This window comes from Erythrolamprus reginae, chromosome 1 (assembly GCF_031021105.1).
Source record: "Erythrolamprus reginae isolate rEryReg1 chromosome 1, rEryReg1.hap1, whole genome shotgun sequence".
In the NCBI taxonomy this organism is placed as follows: Eukaryota; Metazoa; Chordata; class Lepidosauria; order Squamata; family Dipsadidae; genus Erythrolamprus; species Erythrolamprus reginae.
In genome coordinates, this window is record NC_091950.1 from 358,310,350 (window position 1) to 358,334,263 (window position 23,914).

Consider the following 23,914-nt stretch of genomic DNA (forward strand, 5'->3'; position numbering starts at 1 on the left):
CAGAAGTGGTGCATGATTACAAGGGATTTGCTCCCGAAGAAATCCAAGATGCTGCAGTCCAGACCTCTGTGAAGCTGGCACAGGCACTGGGTGGAGAAGGCTTCGTTGACATGACACCAGAGGAAGTCAATGATTTGCTTGATGAGCATGGCCTACCGCTGACAGACAAAGATCTGGAGGAGCTGACCAGGTCAGCGAGTGAAGAAGAGGAGGAAGAGGGAGCTGAAGAAGCTGAGGAAGAAGAAGATATTGGCCTAACGCTTGAGCGGCTTGCAGAAATGAACAGAACTGCTGCACATCTGCAACGCATGGCGGAACTTTGGGATCCCAACATGACTCGCTCTATACAGTTTAAAGCCTCCCTTGACAACATCTTTGCACCATACAGATCCATGTTAGGCCAGAAAAAGAAACGGCGCCAACAACTGCCCATGACCATGTTTGTCACAAAAACCAAGAGGTCTGTCACACCATCACCTGCAGCGTCCATTGTAGAAATGGTGATAGAAGAAGATCCCTAGTTATCCCAGTTATGCTAACCCCCACCCCACCCCCAAAAATGTAAATAAATATGTTATTGTTCATAACTTAAGAGTCTTATTCAATGTGTACAGTAATGGTAATTAAGGGGATGGGAAATGGTAATTTATGGGTTAAAAGTGTTGGGACTGAGTGGCATACAGTACTGTACTGTACATACTGTACAGAAGAATGAATGAATGAATGACTGAGTGAATGAAATTCAAACACAGGTGAGGCCTGGGGGGTTTTATTCTGTCATTACACAGTACAGTACAGTATTTAAGTGCTTTTTGAGAAAGGAGGGAGAGAAGGGAGGGAGAGAAGGGAAGGAGGGAAGGAGGGAGGGAAGGAGGGAGGGAGGGAAGGGAAGGAGGGAGGGAAGGAGGGAGGGAGGGAAGGAGGGAGGGAGAGAAGGGAAGGAGGGAAGGAAGGAGGGAAGGAGGGAGGGTTGCCATTGCCGCCAGCGCTGCCCCAAGAAAGCCGGTGAGAGGAAGGAAGGAAGGAAGGAAGGAAGGAAGGAAGGAAGGAGGGAGGGAGGGAGGGAAGGAGGGAGGGTTGCCATTGCCGCCAGCGCTGCCCCAAGAAAGCCGGTGAGAGGAAGGAAGGAAGGAAGGAGGGAGGGAGGGAGGGAGGGAAGGAGGGAGGGTTGCCATTGCCGCCAGCGCTGCCCCAAGAAAGCCGGTGAGAGGAAGGAAGGAGGGAGGGAGGGAAGGAGGGAAGGTTGCCATTGCCATTGCCGCCAGCGCTGCCCCAAGAAAGCCGGTGAGCGGGGCGAATCGGGCGGGTGGGGGGTAGCGGCGAGAAGCCCGGAAAAAATCACCATTGCATTGCCAGCCTCCGAACTTGCGTCGCTCCACCTTCTGCGCATGTGCGGCCATGAAAAAAATGGCGCGCATGCGCAGATGGTGTTTTTTACTTCCGCACCACTATAACGCGGAAATCGATTAGCGCGGGAGGTCTTGGAACGTAACCCCCGCGCTAATCGAGGGATCACTGTACTTGGATAGCAGACATAATTTAGCCATTCTAAGATTGTAGTCTGTACTGAGGAATTGAGGCAATGGGAATATATCAAACCATTTCCAAATCATGCTTAAACAACTGCATGGACATGGTCACCAAGAACCGATGAAGATTTGAAGGAGGTTTTATCTTTCAATACAAATAAATACTGAATTTATCAATAGTACAACAAGCCATTCAGTTCAAACTCCAATTTATAAAGTCAGAAATGGAGAATGACAGATGTATTGGTAGAATTGTTTCATATAAATGCTTTTTATGCAGATTAGTGAGAAAAATCCAAAACCAATCCTAACCAAAGGGTTACTTTCATCTTAATAAATGGATAGTAAACTAATGCAACATTACAATAGCCAAGGAGACGCTGAGCTTATAAATCTATGTGCTGCTAAACTTTGAGCTCATACATTAGTTTATTCAGGGTCCCACTATGGTTTTTGAAGCTACAGTGTTGCCTAAAAATGTATAAACCTTTTTGAATTTTCAATATTTCTGCATAAGCATGACCTAAAATATGATCTATTTTCCACACAAGTTATAGAGAAGCCAATTAAAGAAATGAAAGACTTGTTCATTTAAAAAAATATGTGGGAAAACAAATGAATTAGCATTACAATCAAAACATATCATCGGACTCACAATCCTAGTTTCCACCCCCACTGTAACCTTCTGCAAATAGTCAGGTAAAATATGTTGCCTATTAGTAGTAATACTATTTAAAAACCGCAATGTAAAAAGATAAACCAGTTTCTGTAGACCCTTGGTACTGTGGCAAATACCAGTATTAATATCTACAGGAAGAGACCAGCAAATTAGAATGTGTCTCAGGATATCATCACTGTTTCTGCATTAGTGATTTATAGCATCACTTTGCCATCCCTGGTTTAAAATAGGTTTTATGTTGGCAGAGAAATGGCTGGGTAACACAATAAATCATTTTTGGACAGCTCAAAATGCGTGGGCACACTAGAAATATTAAAAAGCTCTAATATGCAAATACAATGCACACAAAATATCTTTTAGCCATTTTTAAAGGAGGTCTCACTTGAGAAAATCCAATACTCTGACATTAATCTCTTAGCAAACTATTGATAAATTGCCCATGTAATGCTTTTTGAAGCATTCTTGATGCATCAGATGGTGTTTTAATAAAAAAAATCTATATAAGACAAAATGATTAATCTTAGGCATGGGACAAATTTGTTTATATATTTGATTTGTTAAATTTTCATAGTGCCTGTTCTGTCTGGGTCACTCCAGAAGCCAATACCAACCCAAAAAGAGAAGCCAGACACACTGGTAAAAGGCAAAGGCAGTTTTATAAAATTCAAGAAAAACACAGGTAACAGAAAATGTCCTTACAAACAGGAAAATGCTGTATCTTCAGATATATTCACGAAGGCCAAAAGTCCATGCAGCAATACAGAATTCTTGCTGCCAAGCCAAGGCTGTAGATAGCAGACCTACACCTCCCACGGATCTTCCAAAGCTGCTGGGCCACAAGCCAGGAACAGAGACGCCGAGAAACAAGACAGGATAACGCCACGCCAAGCTGATAACACTCCACATGGCTTCAAGGGCTTGCCTGCCTTTTAAACCCTGCTGATGAGGACCACACCCAAACCCAGCTTTTTCTACTTCAATGGTGATAATATCTCTTTAACTGCTCCTTTCGTTGCTCTGAACGTCGCTGTCTCATGTCAATGACAGCTTGTGCGTCATCACCTGATGACTCCAAGCTACTGGCTGGGGAGAGCCCCCCCCCCCGGGGGCTCTCATGCTGTTCTCCTTCATCCCATTCCTGACTCTCCTCTCCCCTGTCTGACTGTTCAGCCCCCTTCTCTGCGCTGTCATCCTCCTCCGGGCATGGAGCCAGCAGAGACACAGCTGGTCTCTGAGCAGCCTCAGGCTGAATCACAACAGTGCCCATCTCACAGAGCCTTTATCCCTCTAATCTCTCTAATCTATTGGGGCTCTCTGCGCTCATTTACAACTTTTAGGAAAAACACTATTACATTATTGTAACAGCACAGCCTTTTGACTTAAGCCTTACCACAAGGAGAGATTGTGGGACGGAACCTCTCCAGTCTTTGCTTAACAGTATTTTGCAACCCAAGGTGCTTTTGCAAGAAGCAAACTGGCCTTTCCTGTTTTTCTTTGTAGACTTTTAGTTTCTCATCCAAGAAGCTGAAGAAGAAAGTCCAGTTGCCTCTTGCTACAGCACCTTTGGGACAACCACGGCTTGGATGACCAAATAATCTCCATAGAGAGGAGTTTCTCAACTTTAGTCTTTCAAGCCCTATAGACTTCAATTCTCTCTCGCCTTCGACTTCTGGGGAGTTGATGTGCACAGGTCTTTACAATAGCCAAGGTTGAGAATTATTTATTTTATTTAATTTGTCAGACAGGTATGGGATAGTAGTAGTTTGCAAAAACATAAGTAAAAAGAAACGATAAAAGAGGACAATAGGGATGGTAGGCACAGTGGTGTGCTTACGTACCCTTCTTAAAAATGTGGAGGTCGACTGTAGACAATCTATGGTTAAAATTTGGGGGGGTTGGGCAAGAAACCACTAGCAAAATAATTTTCAAATCCAACCCAGGGCAGCCGAATAGGGAATAGCTGGGAATTTAAGAGAAACCCGTGTCCTCCACCTTTGCCCTAGTAAATCCACTGCCTTTCCCTCATTGCTACAGCTCATACCTCGCTGATATAATTCTTTATCGGCCAAATGTGATTGGATGCACAAGGAATTTGCCTTTGGTGCATATGCTCTCAGTGCACATAAACAAAAATTTACAAGATGAAGTGGGAAAGACTCCAGAATTTTTTCTACTAGGTATACACTCTCAAAAATATAAAAATTTTAAAAATAAACTAAATATCTATTAATACATGTCTTAGCAGCCAAACTAGCTACGCACAAAGATGGAAGGATGTTGAAATTCCAAAAGAAGAAGAAATAATCAATAGGATTACTGATTGCGCTGAAATGGATATGATGACAAGGTGGTTAAAAGGACAAGAAGAATCGGAATGTAATAAAATTTGGTATAAGTTTTATGATTGGTTAAATGAAAGAATACTTATGTAATAGTATATTTCTATATCAGATGGTATAAAATCATGTAATTTCTGTAATTAGTAGTTTAGTGTTATATATAGCTGACATTTTCTCTTTATTTACCTTTTTCTCTCTCTTAATATGACTTGTAAGAATCCCGGAGACTTCTGAGAAGAATGAAGCGGTTTTGGCTCCTTTTTAATGTTCTGTGTTTTGTCTGTGTTTTTGTTTTGTCTCGAAATTAAAAATCAATAAAATATTTTTTTTTTAAAGAAAGAAAATATATGCAATATTTGTCAAGAATCATGAGGTACAACACTTAATGATTGTCATAGGGGTCAAATAAGCAATGAGGAAACAATCAATGTTAATAAAAATCTTAAGGATACAAGCAGCAAGTTATAGCCATACAGTCATAAGTGAGAGGCGATGGATGATAGGAATGATGAGAAAAAACTAGTGGCAATTGTAGTAAATATACTGCTCAAAACAATAAAGGGAACACGCAAATAACACATGCTAGATCTGAATGAATGAAATATTCTCATTAAATACTTTCTTCTGTACAAAATTGAATGTGCACAACAGCATGTGAAATTGATTGTCAATCAGTGTTGCTTCCTAAGTGGACAGTTTGATGTCACAGAAGTTTGATTTCCTTGGAGTTATAATGTGTTGTTTGAGTGTTCTCTTTTATTATTATTTTTTGAGCAGTGTAGTTTGACATGTTCGATCTGTGCCGTATTAAAAGAAGCCGTCTGAAACCGGGCTTCCCACGCTGCAACTGAACCCGAGTCTACTAAAGTTTTGCCGCCTCCCTTGGACAGCTAGCCGCCCAGTGTCCCTAGGGCAGTGTTTCCCAACCTTGGCAACTTGAAGATATCTGGACTTCAACTCCCAGAATTCCCCAGACAGCATTCGCTGGCTGGGGAATTCTGGGAATTGAAGTCCAAATATCTTCAAGTTGTCAAGGTTGGGAAACACTGCCCTAGGGGAATTGGGAAAATATACAAACAAGCGAACAAATAAATAGCTCTAAATATTTTAGGATCCAAAGACAGCTAACGCCTCCTCCTCCGAAGGCTGCATTCTCCTCGGAGAGCGTTAGCTTTAGGGGCTAATTTCCCAAATACGTCGTGGGAGGGGGAAGAGGAGGCATAATATTCCCGACGTGGCAAGCAGGTCGCACCGCCGCCCGTCCGACGCACCTAATCTTAAAAGGGGAGGCAGGCAGTTGCATCCACTCTGTTCCCCCCCCTCGGCGCATGCGCGACATTCGGAGTCGCCTCCCGTTTTGTTCGAAGAGCGAAGCGGCTGCGCTGTGTATCCCTATTGGTTTCCCGTAGAACGGTAGGTGGGGGGCTGGGCTGCTGGTGGCCGAAGCCGGGGCGGCGGGGGGAGGGAGGGAGGGGGAGAGATACTCTCTCGTTCACGCTCTGCTTGGCTGCGGTGGCCAAGCTTGGGAAGCGGGAAAGCCAAGAGCGCCCAGCCATGAGGAGTGCGGGAAGGGGAAGTTAATAAGGTTACCCAAAACAACTGAAGTGAGAACCGCAGCAGCTGTTGTCGCTTCCCCTTGGCTGCCGCATCTCTCCGCCGATCGGCTGCGAGCGACTGGCTGGGTTTTGGGTCTTCGAGACCTCCCCGCCTCCTGAAGCGATTCCCGTAGCCTTCCCAACCTGCCCACCTGTTGCCGTTATTTTTATTCCGCCGTATAATTTCACTTAGCTTCGCCCACCTGACTGTCATCTCGCCCTGGTCTAAAGGAATAAAAAAAAGAGCTCTATAATTGATAGAGTCTATAATTGATAGACTGATCGGGGCTGCAAAATCCGGATGATCGTTTTAAATGGCAGCAAAAAAGAAAAAGATCCTGCCTCTGCCGGGTTTTTGCACCCTGGATCTGGTAGGTCCCTGCAAGCTTCGGCTGCTGCTTCCAGTTCAGTTTTGACAGTTGCTTGGAAGTCAGAAAGGAAGAATTACTGATGCAGAAGACCACACCTCTTGAAGTCCTTGCTTCATGAAAAATAACATTAAGGAAAGAAGGAAGTGCCAATCAAGGTTAGGCCTCCATTATTTTTATATAGTAAGGGAGAATAAGGTTCTATTCAATATTCAGATATTTTATGCGGTGATCTTGAGGTTTGGTTGTTTTTTTTTAAATTCTGCCCAAATGAGCACAGGCACTATGAGAGCTTTAGTAAGTTATCTATAAATAACATACATAGATATTCTAAGACTAGAAATACAGGTATTTCAGTCTCAATGATTTGATGGCAAGTGAAAGTGACTCCATTCTGCCATCTGCAGGGATTTTTGAAATTGTTTTCGAGAAACTATTTGAAATTTCAGAAAGAAGTTTTAAGCTAAGTTTGTTAAGTGTTAAACAATTCTTGTGGAATTGTGATAGCTAAATTATTTTGCTCTATGGATTCTGATTTCCTGATGGAATCGTAGGTTTCTATGCATTTTGTAATCACATCGCCAATCTATTTGCCTATAATTTATTTTGTGTGAGTAGCTTTTAGTCTGATTTTATAGACTCTTTCAGAATTCACTGCATAACTGTCTGGCAAAATAAATGACTGAATTGGAGGTAAATAAATTGTAATTGTAGTTGTAAAACTGGGTTAAAGGAATGATAGTTTGTACCTCTTAGAAATATTAATTTATTTTACTGGGTTTATAGACCAATCTAATTATGGTGTATATCTTCAGTGATATACATCCCAGCTAACCTAAAAAGAATGCACACAAAGAAAATATCTGTATATCTCTATGTTTAACAGCAAATAATTAAACTAAAAATGGGAGGGAAGGACACTATCAGAAGGAATACAATTCTAGTCCCAAAACCTCCTAAAATGACCATGCTTTAATGATCCTTCTGAAACGCAGTAGTGAAGATCCCACTTGAATGGTGCTGTTTTACATGGCAACAACAAGAAAGTTCACTTCTAAGATCCCTGGAGATAATGTTCTCTAAGTGAAGGGTCATAGAGAGCACATACAGACAAATTTAAAGGGATTGACAGAAATTGTTGGGAATAATACATAAGTGCACTAGTGTGCCTTTCGTCCCCTGTCCAATTGTCTCTCCTTTATCTCATATATCTTTTCTTCCTTTCATATATCTTCTCTATTTTATCTTTTTTTCTATCCTTTTTTTATCCCTTTTTTAATATATATTACTACATGTCTATTCTCTTCAATATGCATTGTGTATTGGACAAATAAATAAATAAAATAAATCCTCCAGATATTCTGGTCCTGAGCCATAAAGCTTCAGATGTGACAAATGTATCATTGTATCAAAGAGTAAATAGGAAATGTCTAGCATTCGTAGCAATTTATATAAGAGACCAAAGCATACCTTTCAAATCTCTGCATTCTGGACCAGATGTACATTCTGACTCTCTCCAAGGGCAGTCCCACATAGATTATATTGTAATCCAGTCAGATGATATCAAAGACATAAATGATTGGAAATAAACACTCCTGTTCCAAGCGGGGTCATACAAAATGTTTAAAGGCTCCGTTGGGTGTAGCTGCCCCTGCATAATTTTGATAATTTTAAGTGAACTACTCTTTTTTGGAAGTGGTCTTTTATAGCTTTAAATATTTCTAGATGGCTGGAAATGAGCAAGTTTCTTCTATGCTTGGAACAGCTATGAAAACTGACAACAAATAGACAAAAATATTTTGTCAAGATTTTTAGCTCTTCACTTAAATAGATTAGGTAATTGCATCACCTAGGTGTCAGAAAGTGCACTGGATTAAAGCTGTAGGGCAGGTTGTATAGCTAAAATACAGAGATCTTTTTACCTAGTCTGTCTCCTCATGAATGTTATATATGGTATCTTTGAAAATATTAAAAATAAATAAGAGATTCTATACCTGCGCCTTCTCCCAGTCATAATCCTTACATCTAACCCTTATGTAGGAATGTTATTAAAATGTTGCCATGCTAAAGGATGTTTATTTGAGTCTGCTAAATGTTTTTCAAAATACTTAGTGAAAACTGATACTTTTAAGTGTTGCTTAAAGTTAAATAGTTTTTGCTCAAAGTAATCTTGCTTCCACCCCACCCCTCCACCTCAAATTGTACAATATAAAATTTGCTTCAAAATGAGATGGGTGGCAAATAAATTTAATAAAAATAAATAAAAATAAATAATCTGTATTTTTCCTGCTATCCAATTTCTTTCTCCAAGTAGGACAACATGATTGCATTCCTGACTTTGGATGCTGGTGATTCACAACTGGTTCCTTTGTTAAGTAGAAGAAATGATTCTGATTCTCCAAATGTCACCTACTGTTACAGTTCTGCATCAGGAAGTACTGTATTTCAAGGAGTAACCTTTGGTGGGATTCCTACTGTCCTGCTGCTTGATGTAATCTGCTTTTTGGTAGGCTTGATTTATTTATTTTTATGTAGCTGGCTGATATTTTTTCTTCCACATTATTGGCTCTTGGCAATTTGAAGGGTGAATAAATAGTTTATTTCATTTTCCTGAAATATATATAGCTTTGAAAAGAAGGGTTTCAATATTCCCTTCTTCCTATTCCACTAAAGAAATGTGCTGGAAAATAGGGTTTGCCATGCTGATAGCAATTCTATTTCATTCTCTTGAATCTGAAAAAAAATTGTACTGTCTCCCGATTTAAAGGTAGCATCTGTTCGTTTGAGTGTTCTTCTACTGCAATTTAATACTATTCATTATATTTTTATAATATAATAATATAATCTATGCAGTGTTGTGTAAAAAGCATTCGTTTAACTAATGTATCTTCATTACTGTTCTGTCTGGGTTTTCCCAGACCTCCACACCCACTGAAAAACAGCCAGACACTCTGGTAAAATCCAAAAGTAATTTATAGCAGGAAAAAATAAGCACAAAGGAAAACCTGTCTTCACAGCAGACAGGTTACAATACTTTACAACAGGGTCCTGATGTCCAGTCAATTCCAAAAGCTTCTTGCTGGCACCCCCCCCCAAGGTTTCAAGAGTCCAAGGCACAAACCAGGATTGTAGCCACCAAAGTTCACAAACAGGTCTCACGAATCTCCAAGATAAAACTCCACAAGCCAGGAAGGGTGGGGCCGCCTTTTATCCTTTCCCAAGCACCACACCCAAACCCAGCTGCGACCCCTAATGCTGGAAATATCTGGCCAATTGCGTTCTTCTCTCGTTAGCTCTCCTCTGTCGCATATCTATGAAGTCACTAGCATCTTCCCCCAGGGAATCCAGGCTGCTTGCTGGGGAGAGCTCCCCCTGGTGGAACTCTGGCTGTCCTTCATCTTCAGCCTGGGATTCAGCTTCTTCATCAGTCTGCCCCTCCTGGTCCTCAGCCTCTGAGCCGGACACCGACAGCAAATCAGCCATTCCCGGAGGGGTCCCAGGCTGAACCACAACAATTACCAAATATTAGATTACTTTGTGTTGGTGTTCTACTTGATTTTGAAGCTTTTATATTGTCTAAATTAAAAGCAAAAACGAAGCAGAGGAAACATAATTCAATATGAGCACTGAACCTTTAATTGATCCCCTTTTTATTTTCTAGATCCTGCTATTGATATTTTCAGTTATTAGAAGAAGATTTTGGGATTATGGTCGCATTGCCTTAGTATCAGAAAGGTAAATATAAGAAGTTTGTATCTATAACGTAGTGTGTTCTGTAGAACATGATACCGTAACACCATACTTTTTGATTGTGTAGAAATTGATTAGATGCCTCTTTTTGAAATTGAGTATATATCTGTGTTCACTGTAATGAATGTATCCCTGCTGAAGATGTTACTAAAAAATATGCTTTTGTTAGGGAGGAGGGGTTAATATACCCATTATTGGACTTTATTAAATATAAAAAGGCATCTATATCATTGCAAGAACCATGCAGCGTTGCTTACTACTTTAAAAACTTTAATATCTAGTGTAGACCATATTTGGCTGAGTAAATGGCTGAACAGGAGTGGGAGGTCTGCTGCCTAGATCCCTTAAGGTTAAAGAGTAACAGAAATTTGAGAAATGTTATAGAGATAAATAACTTTGAAATCTTACTCTGCTCCTTTCAGGTACTGTAGTGTGTGTGTGTGTTTGTGCCTATTGCTTATTTTTGTCCTTTCCTGAGCCTTAGCATCTTTTATTATAAAAATATTTTTACTTCATGTATTTTCATAATTAAATGCCTTTTAAAATAAATGTATGAAGTTTTCAACAACTATTATATTATTATAAAATTCTAACATTGAAGTCTGTTGTTTTGTTTTCTACTGAATCTAGATATTCTGAGGTATTTGAGTCCACTACTGTTTTTGAAGAACCTCCTACTGAAGAGGTAAGTTGCAGGGGTGGTTTTTCTCTTCCCTTCCCTAAAGGTTTGCAAATGTGAGCATGTGCCTCTGCACATGTGCACAGTGTCCCACACATGCTCTTTACTCACACATGTGCATGCGCACAGCCACAAAAGGTGGCTAAATGGGACAGCATTATGTCTGGGTGGAACCATCCGCAGTTGGCGCTACCAGTTCACGCTGGCAGAATATCTCCTCTGGTCAGTTGTCTATTGCATTAAGTACATAACATTTTGCGATTCGTAAAATATTGTCACGTAGTATTTTTAGAAATATTTTAAAAGGAAATATTTTTATAGTTCCCATCTTATTCCAATACTTTACAGACTCGTTTATGGAAATACAGAAATTTTCTTTAAACTTTAAAGAAGTTTAAAGTTTTAAATTTTAAAATATTTTACAGATAGAGAATCAATGTTGTAAAGAAATATCATTGTGCAGTTAATACTTTTAAACTAGGTAAATGTAAAACTCATTATTTTAGGAATGGCATCCTCACAATGTTTTGTTTGTTCTTATTGTATATCTTTGAGTGTCTGTTTATCTCTAGGACAACTGTATACCCATTCCCAGAGTAACTTATTATTTTTCTGGAAGCAAATCTTCTAAACTGGAAGCAATATTAAATGTTCTGCAATGGTCTGTCCCCAAAACAATTCTGTTTTGAGTAGACTCCTGTGTCTGCAATAGCACAAATTGCTTTCAGACTGTAGGATTCAGTTCTGAAAAATTGCCATTATATCTCTTCTTGAAGTAGTCAGATCGTTGGTATTGAAAGGAGATTTAATGTGATTCACGAAGCGAATTGCACATTCTAGAATTGGAGTGATCCACTTATTTTAAATCATAAAATGGTTGAAATATTAAGTAAAATTAATACCATTTTACGATTTTCTTCTAAAATAATATAAACAGTGTAAGTGTATTTATCCAATAATGATTATGATTGTTTCACATCATAATGATTACATTTGCAGTTGATTCCCTCCCCCCGCAAGATCCTGTTGACTCTGAGGAATATGTATTATTAAAATATGGAATAAAGAGCAATTTCTGCAGTTAGAGAAATGGGAGACACCATTATAGATTACATCTAGCCAATTATTTTAATAAATTTACTGTGTAATTTACTGGGACAATCCCATCTTTTTGGTGTTTTCCATTACACTAAAGATTGTAAGTTCAGGAAACTTCCATTTGAAAACTTCTCTTAAATATTGGACAGGTAAATATGATCCAAGAATATCCCTTCGCTTATTCTAAATGGTGACAAAACACAATTTACGGGGATCTTTGTTGCCACCAATTCATAAAGTTTGTTTTTTTTAAATTTCCTGATACTTGCTTGTGTCCCTTCAATTTCCTTGTTTGAGAAGTGCAGAATTTAAATTGCTTAGAGCAGGGGGGGGGTCAAACTCGCGTCATCATGTTGTCACATGACTTATTGCAACTTTCCCCCCTTTCGCTAAAATGGGAGTGGGCATGATCAGCGTGTGATGCATCCAGCCTACTGGCCATGAGTTTGACACCCCTGACCAAATGCATATGACAATTGTAGCTGGAAAGAGCAAGGGAGAGCCACATTCTGCAACAGGATTACTGCTAATAATTATTTTTACTTTATTTGTAAAATTTATTGGCTACCCATCTTACCATGGAATAACTCAGGTGTGTGTGTGTACAATATTAAAAAGATAAAACTGAGCCCTAACTAAAAGATGGGGAGGGATCAGGATTTGAAAGAAGTGAAGTGACATCTATTATTAATATATCAATCACTCCCAATGTGAAACCATTGGAACCTCAAATCAACTGGCAGAGCCAGATCTTTTAAGTTTTTGTGGAAGATCCGGAGGGTTGGAGCCAGGGGTGGGTTCTGGATTCTTTGCTCAGGGTTGCGCCTGTGTGCCCCTCCTGCAGCAATTTAAAAAATAGCTTCTGCGCATGTGCAGAAGCGAAAATTAGCTTCTGTGCATGCACAGAAGCAAAGTCCAAGATGGCAGCACACACAGAGACTCTGACAGGCTCTGTGATGTCATCATTGGATTATTAATGGTTCTAAAGAATTGATTGGAATCAGTAGAAACCCACCTCTGATTGGAGCCGACCTCACTCTGGGGACCAAGTTGTTCCAAAGGGCAGTAGTAATAGCAGCGAAGATTTTTCTGGACACCACCAGAATACCCTGGCTGATGGAGCATGCAGTATGCCTCCTCCGCTGGCATGGAGGGGGAAGGCAGGGCAATCCCAGTGGGGTGAGACGATCTCTCAAGTAACCTGGAGAGTTTTACAGGTGATTACCATCACCTTGAATTACATCAGAAACAAACAATGTGTAGCCAATGCAATTCACACTCTGCACCGTCCTGTATCTTCTGAATGCTCTTCAAGGATATCCCCATGTAGACTGCTTGCAATAGTCCAACTCTGAGATGACCAGGGCTTGAATGATTGAGCAGAGGGACTTGGTGCAGCAAAGGCTATCCTAGCTGTGATTGCCATCTGCTCTTTGAGCAGGTATTGCAAGCCCAGGAGAGCCCACAAGTTTCAAACTAGATCCATCTGGGGTATTTCTACCCCATCAGAACAAAAGATGACAGTTCTTAGGTTTCTGTATGCTCAGAATCATTCAAGGGAAGCCTGTTGTTCTCCCATTCAGGTCTGCACAGCCTCCGGGCACTATGAGAGGGCAGCAACACCATCACTTGGGTCACCAGTGGTAGAACTGTAGAATTGGATATTGTCTGTATATTGCAGATACCTTAACCCATGGTGATGGATGATCTTACCCAGAGGCTTTGTGTTATATCTAAAACTGGTTTATTTTCAGAATAACAATTCTGCAAATATTTATTTCTAGGGATTTTGTTCTTGGATGGCTTCTGCCTTTCTCATGCAGTAAGTATGCACTAAAGTTCTGATCTGAATATTTTGTTTAATATTGCTAAGAAAATAGAAAAGTATTTGCATTTTTCTCAATTTCTCAATGTCCTGTTTGCTGACTATTTTATGCATTATTGTTATACATTCAGTAAATAGGAATTGTAATTATTAAAGAAATCATATTGCCCTTCATACTATCAACTCATAGCTTTGATGTTAATTTTAAATTACCGTATTTTAGACTTAGGTTTCCCTTAAAATATGAATCTGGTATAGTTCCTCTCAGGTTAGAACATTTTAATATTTTTTCAAGGAATGAATAAAGATCTAGTAATTCATATAAACTAAATTACTTGATTAGTATAAAGTATATGTGTAACTTTGGATTTTGTAACAGGTGCTATTTTATGGTTAAGTACTTTGGTTAATGTTGTTCTACAGAAATGCAATAACTGTTCTGAATCAGCTGCAAATTAAATTAAAAATTCTATGATCAGTATTGCTGCATTTTTCATTAAGAAAAAACAATTAAAATGCTATATTCTAAAATTTGAGTGACATTTCAGTTTTTATAGTATCCAATCAATTGTCTTAATTTATAGGATTAAGCCTTATTGTTCTATTAGGTAGCTCAGTTTTAAATTGGAATTTTATTTTACTTCTGTATGTAAGACTACTTTAACCTAGAATAGCAATTTAAGAAAACTTATTTATTATGGAATAATGGTTGACAAGCTTAATTTTAAAAAAGCAGGAGCAGAATAGGCTCAAATTTTTTATACAGATGTATTTTTACGTCCATCTTAATTATTAATTTTTATGTTATGTAGTAGCATTACTTTGAGTCTCTAAAATGATTTATAGTTACAGTGATAACGCTACAATTTTAAATACGCATCACTCAGAAGTAGAAACCAAAATATTTAAAACTTGTGGTATAGGAGAAAAGTCTATAAAAATAAAATAGTATTTAGAAAATAATAGATGGAGGCAGGATCTATTGCATTCACCGGACAAACCATTCCATTAAATGAATAGAGCTGTTGAGAATTCTTTGTCAAACATGCTTCTAAGTAGGTGGAATACAGAAGGCATGTAAAATAGAAGATAGTTAAAATAAGGGTATATAACTTCAGAAGCAATCATTTGAACACTATTGATCATTTTTGTGTTTCCATTATTTTTATAGTATTTTATTAGATATGACAAGCACTTTTGATTTGTTTCTATGTAGTAATTTCCTTATGGTTAAATATCTTTCAAGTTTGGTGATTGACTTCTCTTTATTTGTGGTTACAGTGATGACGAAATTTACGATCAATGTGGGCATGATGCCATTACTTACCTCTCCTTTCAACGCAATCTCATCTGTCTCTTGATCGTGGTCAGCATGCTGTCTTTGTGTGTTATACTTCCTGCAAACCTATCGGGTGACATGTATGGTAAGAAACTTTTTTTTAATTTGAATTGCATATGTGCAAAACAGAACAATGTGATTTAACTGTAGTACTTGAAGTGTTCTCTATTACAGTACCTGAATTGCCTTGAAGATTAGAACTATGAGTCATATGAGACTATTGAAATAGCTAATGAAAATTAAAAGCCCACCCTAGCCACCCTAGCCACGAGCCCCTGGCCCCCTGAGGTCAAACAGAAATCTGATGCGACCGTCAATGAAATAGAGTTTGACATACCTGCTAACTTTTGATAATTGAAATTCTGTCAATTTGTCCATTCCATATATAGAAACTCTAGCAGCCTTTTTATTTTAGGACAATACTAAAATGGAAAAAAACTGAATTTAAAACTGTCCATATTTAGCTTTTCAGTATATAAAGAGGTCTGGAATTAAGGGATTATATTTTCCTGAAAAATATTATTCTTGTGATTTTCTAATAGTTCAGGAAAGTGAAACTGCCAAAGTTAAAATATATGCTTCTCTCTTTCTGCAATGCATAAGGATTGTCAAGGTTGTAAGAAATCAGTAAGTATAACAAGATAGTTTGTTATGAACAATATAATGTTTTAGATTGGGTTTTGTGAAATTGTTTCCCCCCCTTGTATTTCTGCATAAAGTTGTTAAGATAGCTTCATAGGATTTGAGTTGCAGATTGTTATATTGTAATATGTCTAGGTGGATTGTCAATGTAATTCTTAATGGACAGAGAAAAAAAGATTGTCTTTTTATCCAGTTTCTGCTCGTCAAGGAAAGCTATGAAACTATAGAGACCTTGTGTTCCATCTATTCCTGAACTCTGGGAACAGAGTGGAAGAATAAAGAGAGAAAAACTTTTCTCTCTCACAACGTTGTTTCCAAGTTTCAAAAAGTATTACTGTATATAGTTGTTGCAAAAATATATAGTTTCAGAATAATTTTCACAATTGTTTAATTGCCATAGAATTTTGCCAAAGTAAGAAGCATAACCTGAGAAAGAGATTCATATTTATTTATTGTAATAATAATTAGATACCTGCTTTACAAGGAAGATGGGCCCTGAACAATGAAAAAGCAAAGGTTTTTAAAAAAAATTGAAGTTGGGGGTCACAAAGCAGGAGTTTGGCCAGTTTGGAGAAGCTGGATAGGTCTTTGTCTCTGTAATTGGAGTGAGTTCCCTTGCTAGGCAAAGTGGACCTTTCAGATAGACAGCAGACATGAGAAATTTCATTGAAAGGAATTGGAATGTTGAGATCGTCAGCTGATAAGAAGATGGAAGGTTGGGATTTCTCTAGGTTGCAAGAAGATAGAAAAACTGCTAACAGTATAATCCCGTTACAGAAATGTAGTGAGCAATTACCGGTATGTCACATCTATAGTTCTCATCACTTGGTTTAAAGTTAAACAATACTATTATAATAGAGCTGGAATGAAATGTAGAAAAGGCCAGCCAGTATGACTGAAAGTTTGAATACCTTCCTTATGAGTAGGCTAGAATGTCTGAATACACTTTAGAAAAAAGGTGACAGGGAAGCATTTTGAGCTGCATAAAATCAAGATTCATTTTTGTTGCTCTCTTTAAAAACACTAGGAATCATCAGATGAAGTTAATTGGAAATAGATTTAGAGACTATCATGGGCTATTAGTCTGAATTGGAGCAAGGAGACAAGGGCAAAATATGGGCCTTGTATCCATTTTCTCCTTTTCGATGGATCCTGTTATCCCTTGATTTGATTCAGTGGAACTATTTTATGTTATGTTTATCTTAAAAAGCAGAAGTAACAGGATAACCAAGCTATTGTATTTGTATAATAATTATTTGCAAATGAATGTATAAAACATACTTAAATTATTATTTTCTTCCTCTTAGATAAAGATCCATATAGCTTTGGAAGAACTACTATAGCAAACTTACGAATAGGGTAAGCAGTCATGAAATGTTTGCATCCTATACACACAGAATGCTTTCCTTGAACATTCTTTACTTTTCAGTTTGGACAATATTTTTTAATTATGTAGTAGAGAAGAATAAGATGTGCTATATGTGCATTGAAGACAACAATGTAATAACTATACAGGTATCACTGAATTCTTCCTTGAATCCTAGAATGTAACCTAAGTGTCATGCAACTTGGGAAATGTAATTCCCAAAGTCTAAGAAAATATGCTGACATATTTTCTTTGTTGGTTATTACCTATAAAGCCCTACATGGCTTAGGGCCAGACTTTCTACAGGACCGTCTCCTGCCACATACCTCCCAGAGACCAATAAGATCACACAGAGTTGGCCTCCTTCAGGTTCCGTCAACTAAGCAACGCAGGTTGGTAGGACCGTGGGGCAGGGCCTTCTCTGTGGCCGCCCCGGCTCTATGGAACCAACTCCCCCCCGATATCCATACTGCTCCCACCTTGCTGGCCTTCTGAAAGGCTGTGAAGTCCTGACTGTGCCGGCAGGCCTGTGGGCCATGAAATTGACATCTGTCATGGCCATTTATATTGTATGGGGTGTGTTGTCTGGATTGATTAAATTATGGTTTTTTTTAAAAATTGGGGTTTATAGTTTTAGATTTTCCATATTTGACTTCTTTTTTATTGTATTTGTATTTTTCTATTGTTGCAAGCCGCCCTGAGTCCTTCAGGATTGGGCGGCCTAGAAGTTGAATAAAATAAATAACTTCCCTCCCAGTAGCTATTTCTATAAGCTATCTGTAAAGGAATAGTGTAGCTAAGTGGGCTACCAGTGGAGGAATACTATTTGAATCTGAGCCTGTAGCACTTTCGGAGTAAACTAAAGAATCACATACAGAGGTACCTCTACTTACAAACTTAATTCGTTCCGTGACCAGGTTCTTAAGTAGAAAGGTTTGTAAGAAGCAGCAATTTTTCCCATAGGAATCAATGTAAAAGTAAATAATGTGTGCGATTGGGGAAACCACAGGGAAGGTGGAGGCCGTTTCCTCCCAGGAAATTCCTAGAGAGGCCCCACGGAGGCTTCTCCCCACCTTTTCCAGCCCTGTTTCCTCCCAGGAGATTCCTAGAGAGGCCCTATGGAGGCTTCTCCCCACCTTTTCCGGCCCTGTTTCCTCCCAGGAGATTCCTAGAGAGGCTCCACGGAAGCTTCTCCCTGCCTTTTCTGGTTACAGTTTCGGAGGCTCGGGTTTGTAAGTGGAAAATGGTTCTTGAGAAAAGGCAAAAAAATCTTGAACTCCTGGTTCTTATCTAGAAAAGTTCGTAAGTAGAGGCGTTCTTAGAGTTACCACGGTATATACAAGTAGTCTGACTTATGACCATTCATTCATTTACTGTTCAAAATTAAAAGCTTGCTGAAAAAAATTCACTTACAACTCATGACCAAAGTTACAGCCATTAAAACACCCACAGAGTCTTCGGAGAGAGGCGGCATACAAATCTAAGTAATAAATAAATAAATAAATAAACAGCTGCATAATCAAATATATGGGTGCTTGGCAGCTTGCCCAAAATTAGGACCATAGGAACACTGTAACTCAGTGGCCCATCAACCGGACCCATCAGCATGGCATAAAGCTATCTTTTCCAAAGGCCTTGACTTCTGCCATAGCTCTTCCACCAAAAGTGCAGTTGTGCAGGGCAGAAAAATGGCATAAATGGTGGTGGTGGTGGGGGGCATAGACAGGTGGGGGAAGTTGCATGCTCCTGCAGTCGTAAGCAGTGGTGAACTAAATGGGCAGCTGAGGCTTCCCAAGTTGTCTCAACTTTGCACTACGCTGATGGGCTGGGTGTCTGGCTGAGTGGTACTGACCCAGGCAGTGAACCTGGAGTCATAAGTGCAGATTATTATTATTATTATTATTTATTGAATTTGTATGCCGCCCCTCTCCGCAGACTCGGGGCGGCTAAGAACAATGATAAAAAACAACATCTAACAATCCAATTTAATAAAACAACTAAAAACCCTTATTATAAAAACCAAACATACACACAAACATACCATATATAACTTGTAATGGCCTAGGGGAAGGAATATCCTACCTCCCCCATGCCTGGCGACAAAAGTGGGTCTTGAGTAATTTGCAAAAGACAAGGAGGGTGGGGGCCGTTCTAATCTCTGGGGGGAGTTGATTCCAGAGGGCTGGGGCCGCCACAGAGAAGGCTCTTCCCCTGGGGCCCGCCAAACGACATTGTTTGGTCGACGGGACCCGGAGAAGGCCAACTCTGTGGGACCTTATCGGCCGCTGGGATTCGTGCGGTAGAAGGAGGTTCCGGATGTATTCTGGCCCAATGCCATGTAGGGCTTTAAAGGTCATTACCAACACTTTGAATTGTGACCGGAAACCGATCGGCAGCCAGTGCAGGCCGCGGAGTGTTGCAGAAACGTGGGCGAATCTAGGAAGCCCCACAATGGCTCTCGCGGCTGCATTCTGCACGATCTGAAGTTTCCGAACACTTTTCAAAGGTAGCCCCATGTAGAGAGCATTGCAGTAATCGAACCTCGAGGTGATGAAGGCATGAGCTGCCATGTCCCTGAATTTTGATAATAAAGACGGTGCAACAGCCATAACTTAGGCACAGGTTGTGAGTCTATTTTTTTCAACAGTGACATAATTTCAGCCAAGGACTACCTATAGGGGCACTTGTTGAATGTGTCTCAGAGGTGAACAGGCAACTCTGAGAAAGTCAGGCAGAGGCATCCTATAAGCCAGGCAAATAAGTGAGGCCATGATCAATGTAATCAATGCCAATATTTTACTCCAATTAATTCATTTCTAATTTTCCGAAATGTTCTACTTCACAGGAGTGATCTTCTCTGGCTACATACAATTTTTGCTGTGATTTACTTGATTTTGACAGCTCTCTTTATGAAACAACATGTGACTTCCATTAAATACAAAAAAGAAAGCATAGTAAGTTTCTATGAATTCACAAAAATATTTGGGAGTTGAACAGTTAAATTAAAACCAGGAAGAGACTAGATTCCGAAAATTGCTTCTTGGCAGCTTGTATTTATGCCCCTGTTTCTTCACTGGGGGTGTGATGGGAAGAGAGGGTCTTCAACATGGGACAAACTTAGTTGCCTATTCCATGGTTCAGCTTTGTAGTGTCAGTGGTGTTAATAAAAGGTCTATTCAAATTGACAATAATGTTTCTTGCTCTCACTTTAATTTTACCCCATTAACAAGTTGTCTCTTAGACAACAACGGTTTCATAAAAACATTGCTTTTAAAACAAAGTGTAATTGAAAGTTTGCAGTGTATATTATGGAGGACAAAAAGGTCACAATTCCCACCACCATCCCCTTTTTTATTTAATCTGTGCTTCTGATGGGAGGGGGGGGAGAATTAATTTTAAAGTTATGACATTGTTCTGTCTGGCTCTCTGGTAGATCCTCCCAAAAATTCACAGTTCAGACACCCACACGTTTGAAAATTCAAAACAATGTTCTTTATAAGGAAAATTCACTTAAACCAAGCCCTCTTTTGGTATAGCAAAGAGCACTTGTCTCCAAACAAACTGGTAATTTGTACAAGTCCCTTATCAGTTCTGTGATACTTAGCTTGCAGCTGTGAGCAATTCACAGTCCTTCCTCTTTCACAAAGTGAAACACACTTTGCTCTGGTTTAGTTTCAAAGTGGGGAAAAAGCAGCACACAAAAGGTCAAAGTCAGTAAAGCGTAGAAACATAGAAACATAGAAGACTGACGGCAGAATAAGACCTCATGGTCTATCTAGTCTGCCCTTATACTATTTGCTGTATTTTATCTTATAATGGATATATGTTTATCCCAGGCATGTTTAAATTCAGTTACTGTGGATTTACCAACCTGTATTTTATCTTACAATGGATATGTTTATCCCAGGCATGTTTAAATTCAGTTACTGTGGATTTACCAAGGTTCTACTACTCTTTCAGTGAAATAATATTTTCTCATGTTGCTTTTGATCTTTCCCCCAACTAACTTCAGATTGTGTCACGAAACAATGATCAGATAATCCTCCACAATGGCCAAACCCACAGGCTGCTATTTATAGCAGCCTCACTAATCACCACAGCCCCACCCAACCACAGGTGGCCTCATTTTCTTTGATAATAATCTCTCAGTTGTTGCCTATGCATCGCTCTCCGCATGCGTGGCTGTATCATTAACTCTTGTTCTGAATCCAAGGAGGAGCTAGATAACTGATCTCCTTCTGAGCTGTCTGCCACACTCTCCTCCTCCCTGTCACTCATGTCTTCTTGGTCAGAAGTGCCTTCATCAGCAGATTCCACCGGGGGGGGGGGGCGAGGCAAAACAGGCCTGCAGCATGTGGATGTCTCCCCCACATCCACAGTCCTTGGGGCAGGAGCTGGGCCAGAGCTAACCACAACATGACATAAACTTGTTGTCAATTTAAAAAACATTTGCTGTGATTGCAAATTTATACACAACAGACAGGAAATATTTGTAATGTTTTTGTTTAACATGAAGTTTAAAGCACAGAAATAACTATATAAAGGCTTAATCACTTTGTTTTTGCTACTGAATATCAGTAATTATCAATAATGTTATCTCTGTGTTCTGCAAGAACTGTAAAAACAGGTTCAGTACTGAGGGTGGCTGAAGAACTTCTGAATTTACATTTATATTTACATTTACCGATACATTTACATTTAAATTTATATTTATTGCACTCATAATAGCTTATATGTGTCCCTCGAAAGAACTTGGGGTAAGATCAGATCTGCTCCGCTTAGAAGGAATACTAGTTTGACTTACTTATCTCTAGGATCCACATTAGCCTACATAGATATAACATGCAATGAAATTTAATAAATATTCCTGAACTGAAGCTAAATTTAATGTAATTTATAAATGTGTATAGGTTAAAAAGAGAACCGAATTGAAATCAGTCGTAGAATCATACCAAGAGTTAGGAGGGACTTTGGAGATTATCTAGCACTTCAGTTTTCCTTTCTATCTGATCAATTCACTGACTCTGTTATTTTTTAATATGTAGATAAAACGTACACTGTTCATAACCGGCCTTCCCCGGCATGCTGGTGAAACAGCCATTGAAAATCACTTCAAGTAAGTTTTTTTAAAATGAAAAATGTAAATTTATTTTTTATATATAAAAAGATTTGCAAACGTACATTTTTAAAGTTGCAATAGTTCAGTCATGTATATTGAGCAAAGAGTATTGAAATTCTTCTATTTTCCTTGAAGATAAGCTGGTAACTGGATTAGTCTCTCTCTGTGGGCAACAGGCAGGTGCAATCCATGGAAGGGACCAGCTTATTATTTATTTATTTATTATTTATTTTATTAATCAGATTTGTATGCCGCCCCTCTCCGCAGACTCGGGGCGGGTAATAGCAATAATAATACAATGTAAACAAATCTAATATTTAAGTTAATTTAAAACCCCAATTTAGAAACCAATCATACATACTGACATACCATGCATAAATTTTATAGGCCTAGGGGGAGGGAAAGTCTCAATTCCCCCATGCCTGACGACAGAGGTGGCTTTTAAGGAGCTTATGAAAGTCAAGGAGGGTGGGGGCAACTCTGATATCTGGGAGGAGTTGGTTCCAAAGGGTCGGGGCCGCTACAGAGAAGTCTTTTCCCCTGGGTCCCGCCAAACGACATTGTTTAGTTGACGGGACCCGGAGAAGGCCAACTCTGTGGGACCTAACTGGTTGCTGGGATTAGTGCGGCAGAAGGCGGTCCCGGAGATATTCTGGTCCGGTGCCATGAAGGGCTTTAAAGGTCATAACCAACACTTTGAATTGTGACCGGAAACTGATCGGTAACCAATGCAGACTGCGGAGTGTTGGTGTGACATGGGTGTATTTAGGAAAGCCCATGATAGCTCTCGCAGCTGCATTCTGCACGATCTGAAGTTTCCGAACACTTTTCAAAGGTAGCCCCATGTAGAGAGCATTACAGTGGTCAAGCCTCAAGGTGATGAGGGCATGAGTGACTGTGAGCAGTGACTCCCGGTCCAAATAGGGAGGCAACTGGTACACCAGGCGAACCTGGGCAAACGCCCCCCTCACCACAGCTGAAAGATGTTTCTCTAATGTGAGCTGTGGATCGAGGAGGACGCCCAAGTTGCGGACCCTCTCTGAGGGGGTTAGTGATTCCCCCCCCCCAGGGTAATGGACGGACAGATGGGATTGTCCTTGGGAGGCAAAACCCACAGCCACTCCGCCTTATCAGGGTTGAGTTTGAGTCTGTTGACACCCTCCAGACCCCAGCAGCCTCCAGGCACCAGCACATCACTTCCACTGCTTCGCTGACTGGACAAGCTTCCATATCCCAGACTGGATGTCTGTTACATTGGCTCAGAAAATGGAGGATGGAGGCACTTATCTTTATTTCCTCATCTAAAAATTCTATAAAGTTTATACAATGCTATCAATTATTAAGCCTCTAAATAAAAAATATTTTTCTCCACCTTACTGTAAAACCTTATATTACTTCAATGTGATCATTAACAAAATCTCTTTTATCTGAATCTTAATACAGTATCGCATAACTAATAGAGATTCGATATGTATCTGAAATAGGGAGAACTTCTCATAATACATCACATAATCTATAAAATGAAATTCTATATGTTTAAGCTAAAAACAATAACTATGTTTTGTGTTATATCATTACATAGTGCT

The 23,914-nt window shown here is 39.4% G+C and overlaps 1 protein-coding gene across 4 annotated transcripts in view; it reads left to right on the plus strand.

The window, feature by feature from the left end:
• The first annotated feature begins 5,876 nt into the window (after positions 1-5,876).
• Positions 5,877-23,914, plus strand: part of TMEM63A (transmembrane protein 63A) — a 44,203-nt gene continuing 26,165 nt past the window's right edge. The window contains exons 1-9 of one of the 4 annotated variants that reach the window (XM_070734329.1): positions 5,877-5,960; positions 8,825-9,016; positions 10,172-10,245; positions 10,891-10,945; positions 13,822-13,859; positions 15,144-15,286; positions 17,151-17,202; positions 20,055-20,163; positions 22,255-22,325. In XM_070734329.1, the coding sequence (XP_070590430.1) occupies positions 8,831-9,016; positions 10,172-10,245; positions 10,891-10,945; positions 13,822-13,859; positions 15,144-15,286; positions 17,151-17,202; positions 20,055-20,163; positions 22,255-22,325 (728 nt within the window). In that variant the 5' untranslated portion in view covers positions 5,877-5,960; positions 8,825-8,830. The other 3 variants (XM_070734328.1, XM_070734325.1, XM_070734326.1) reach the window with 3 other exon arrangements.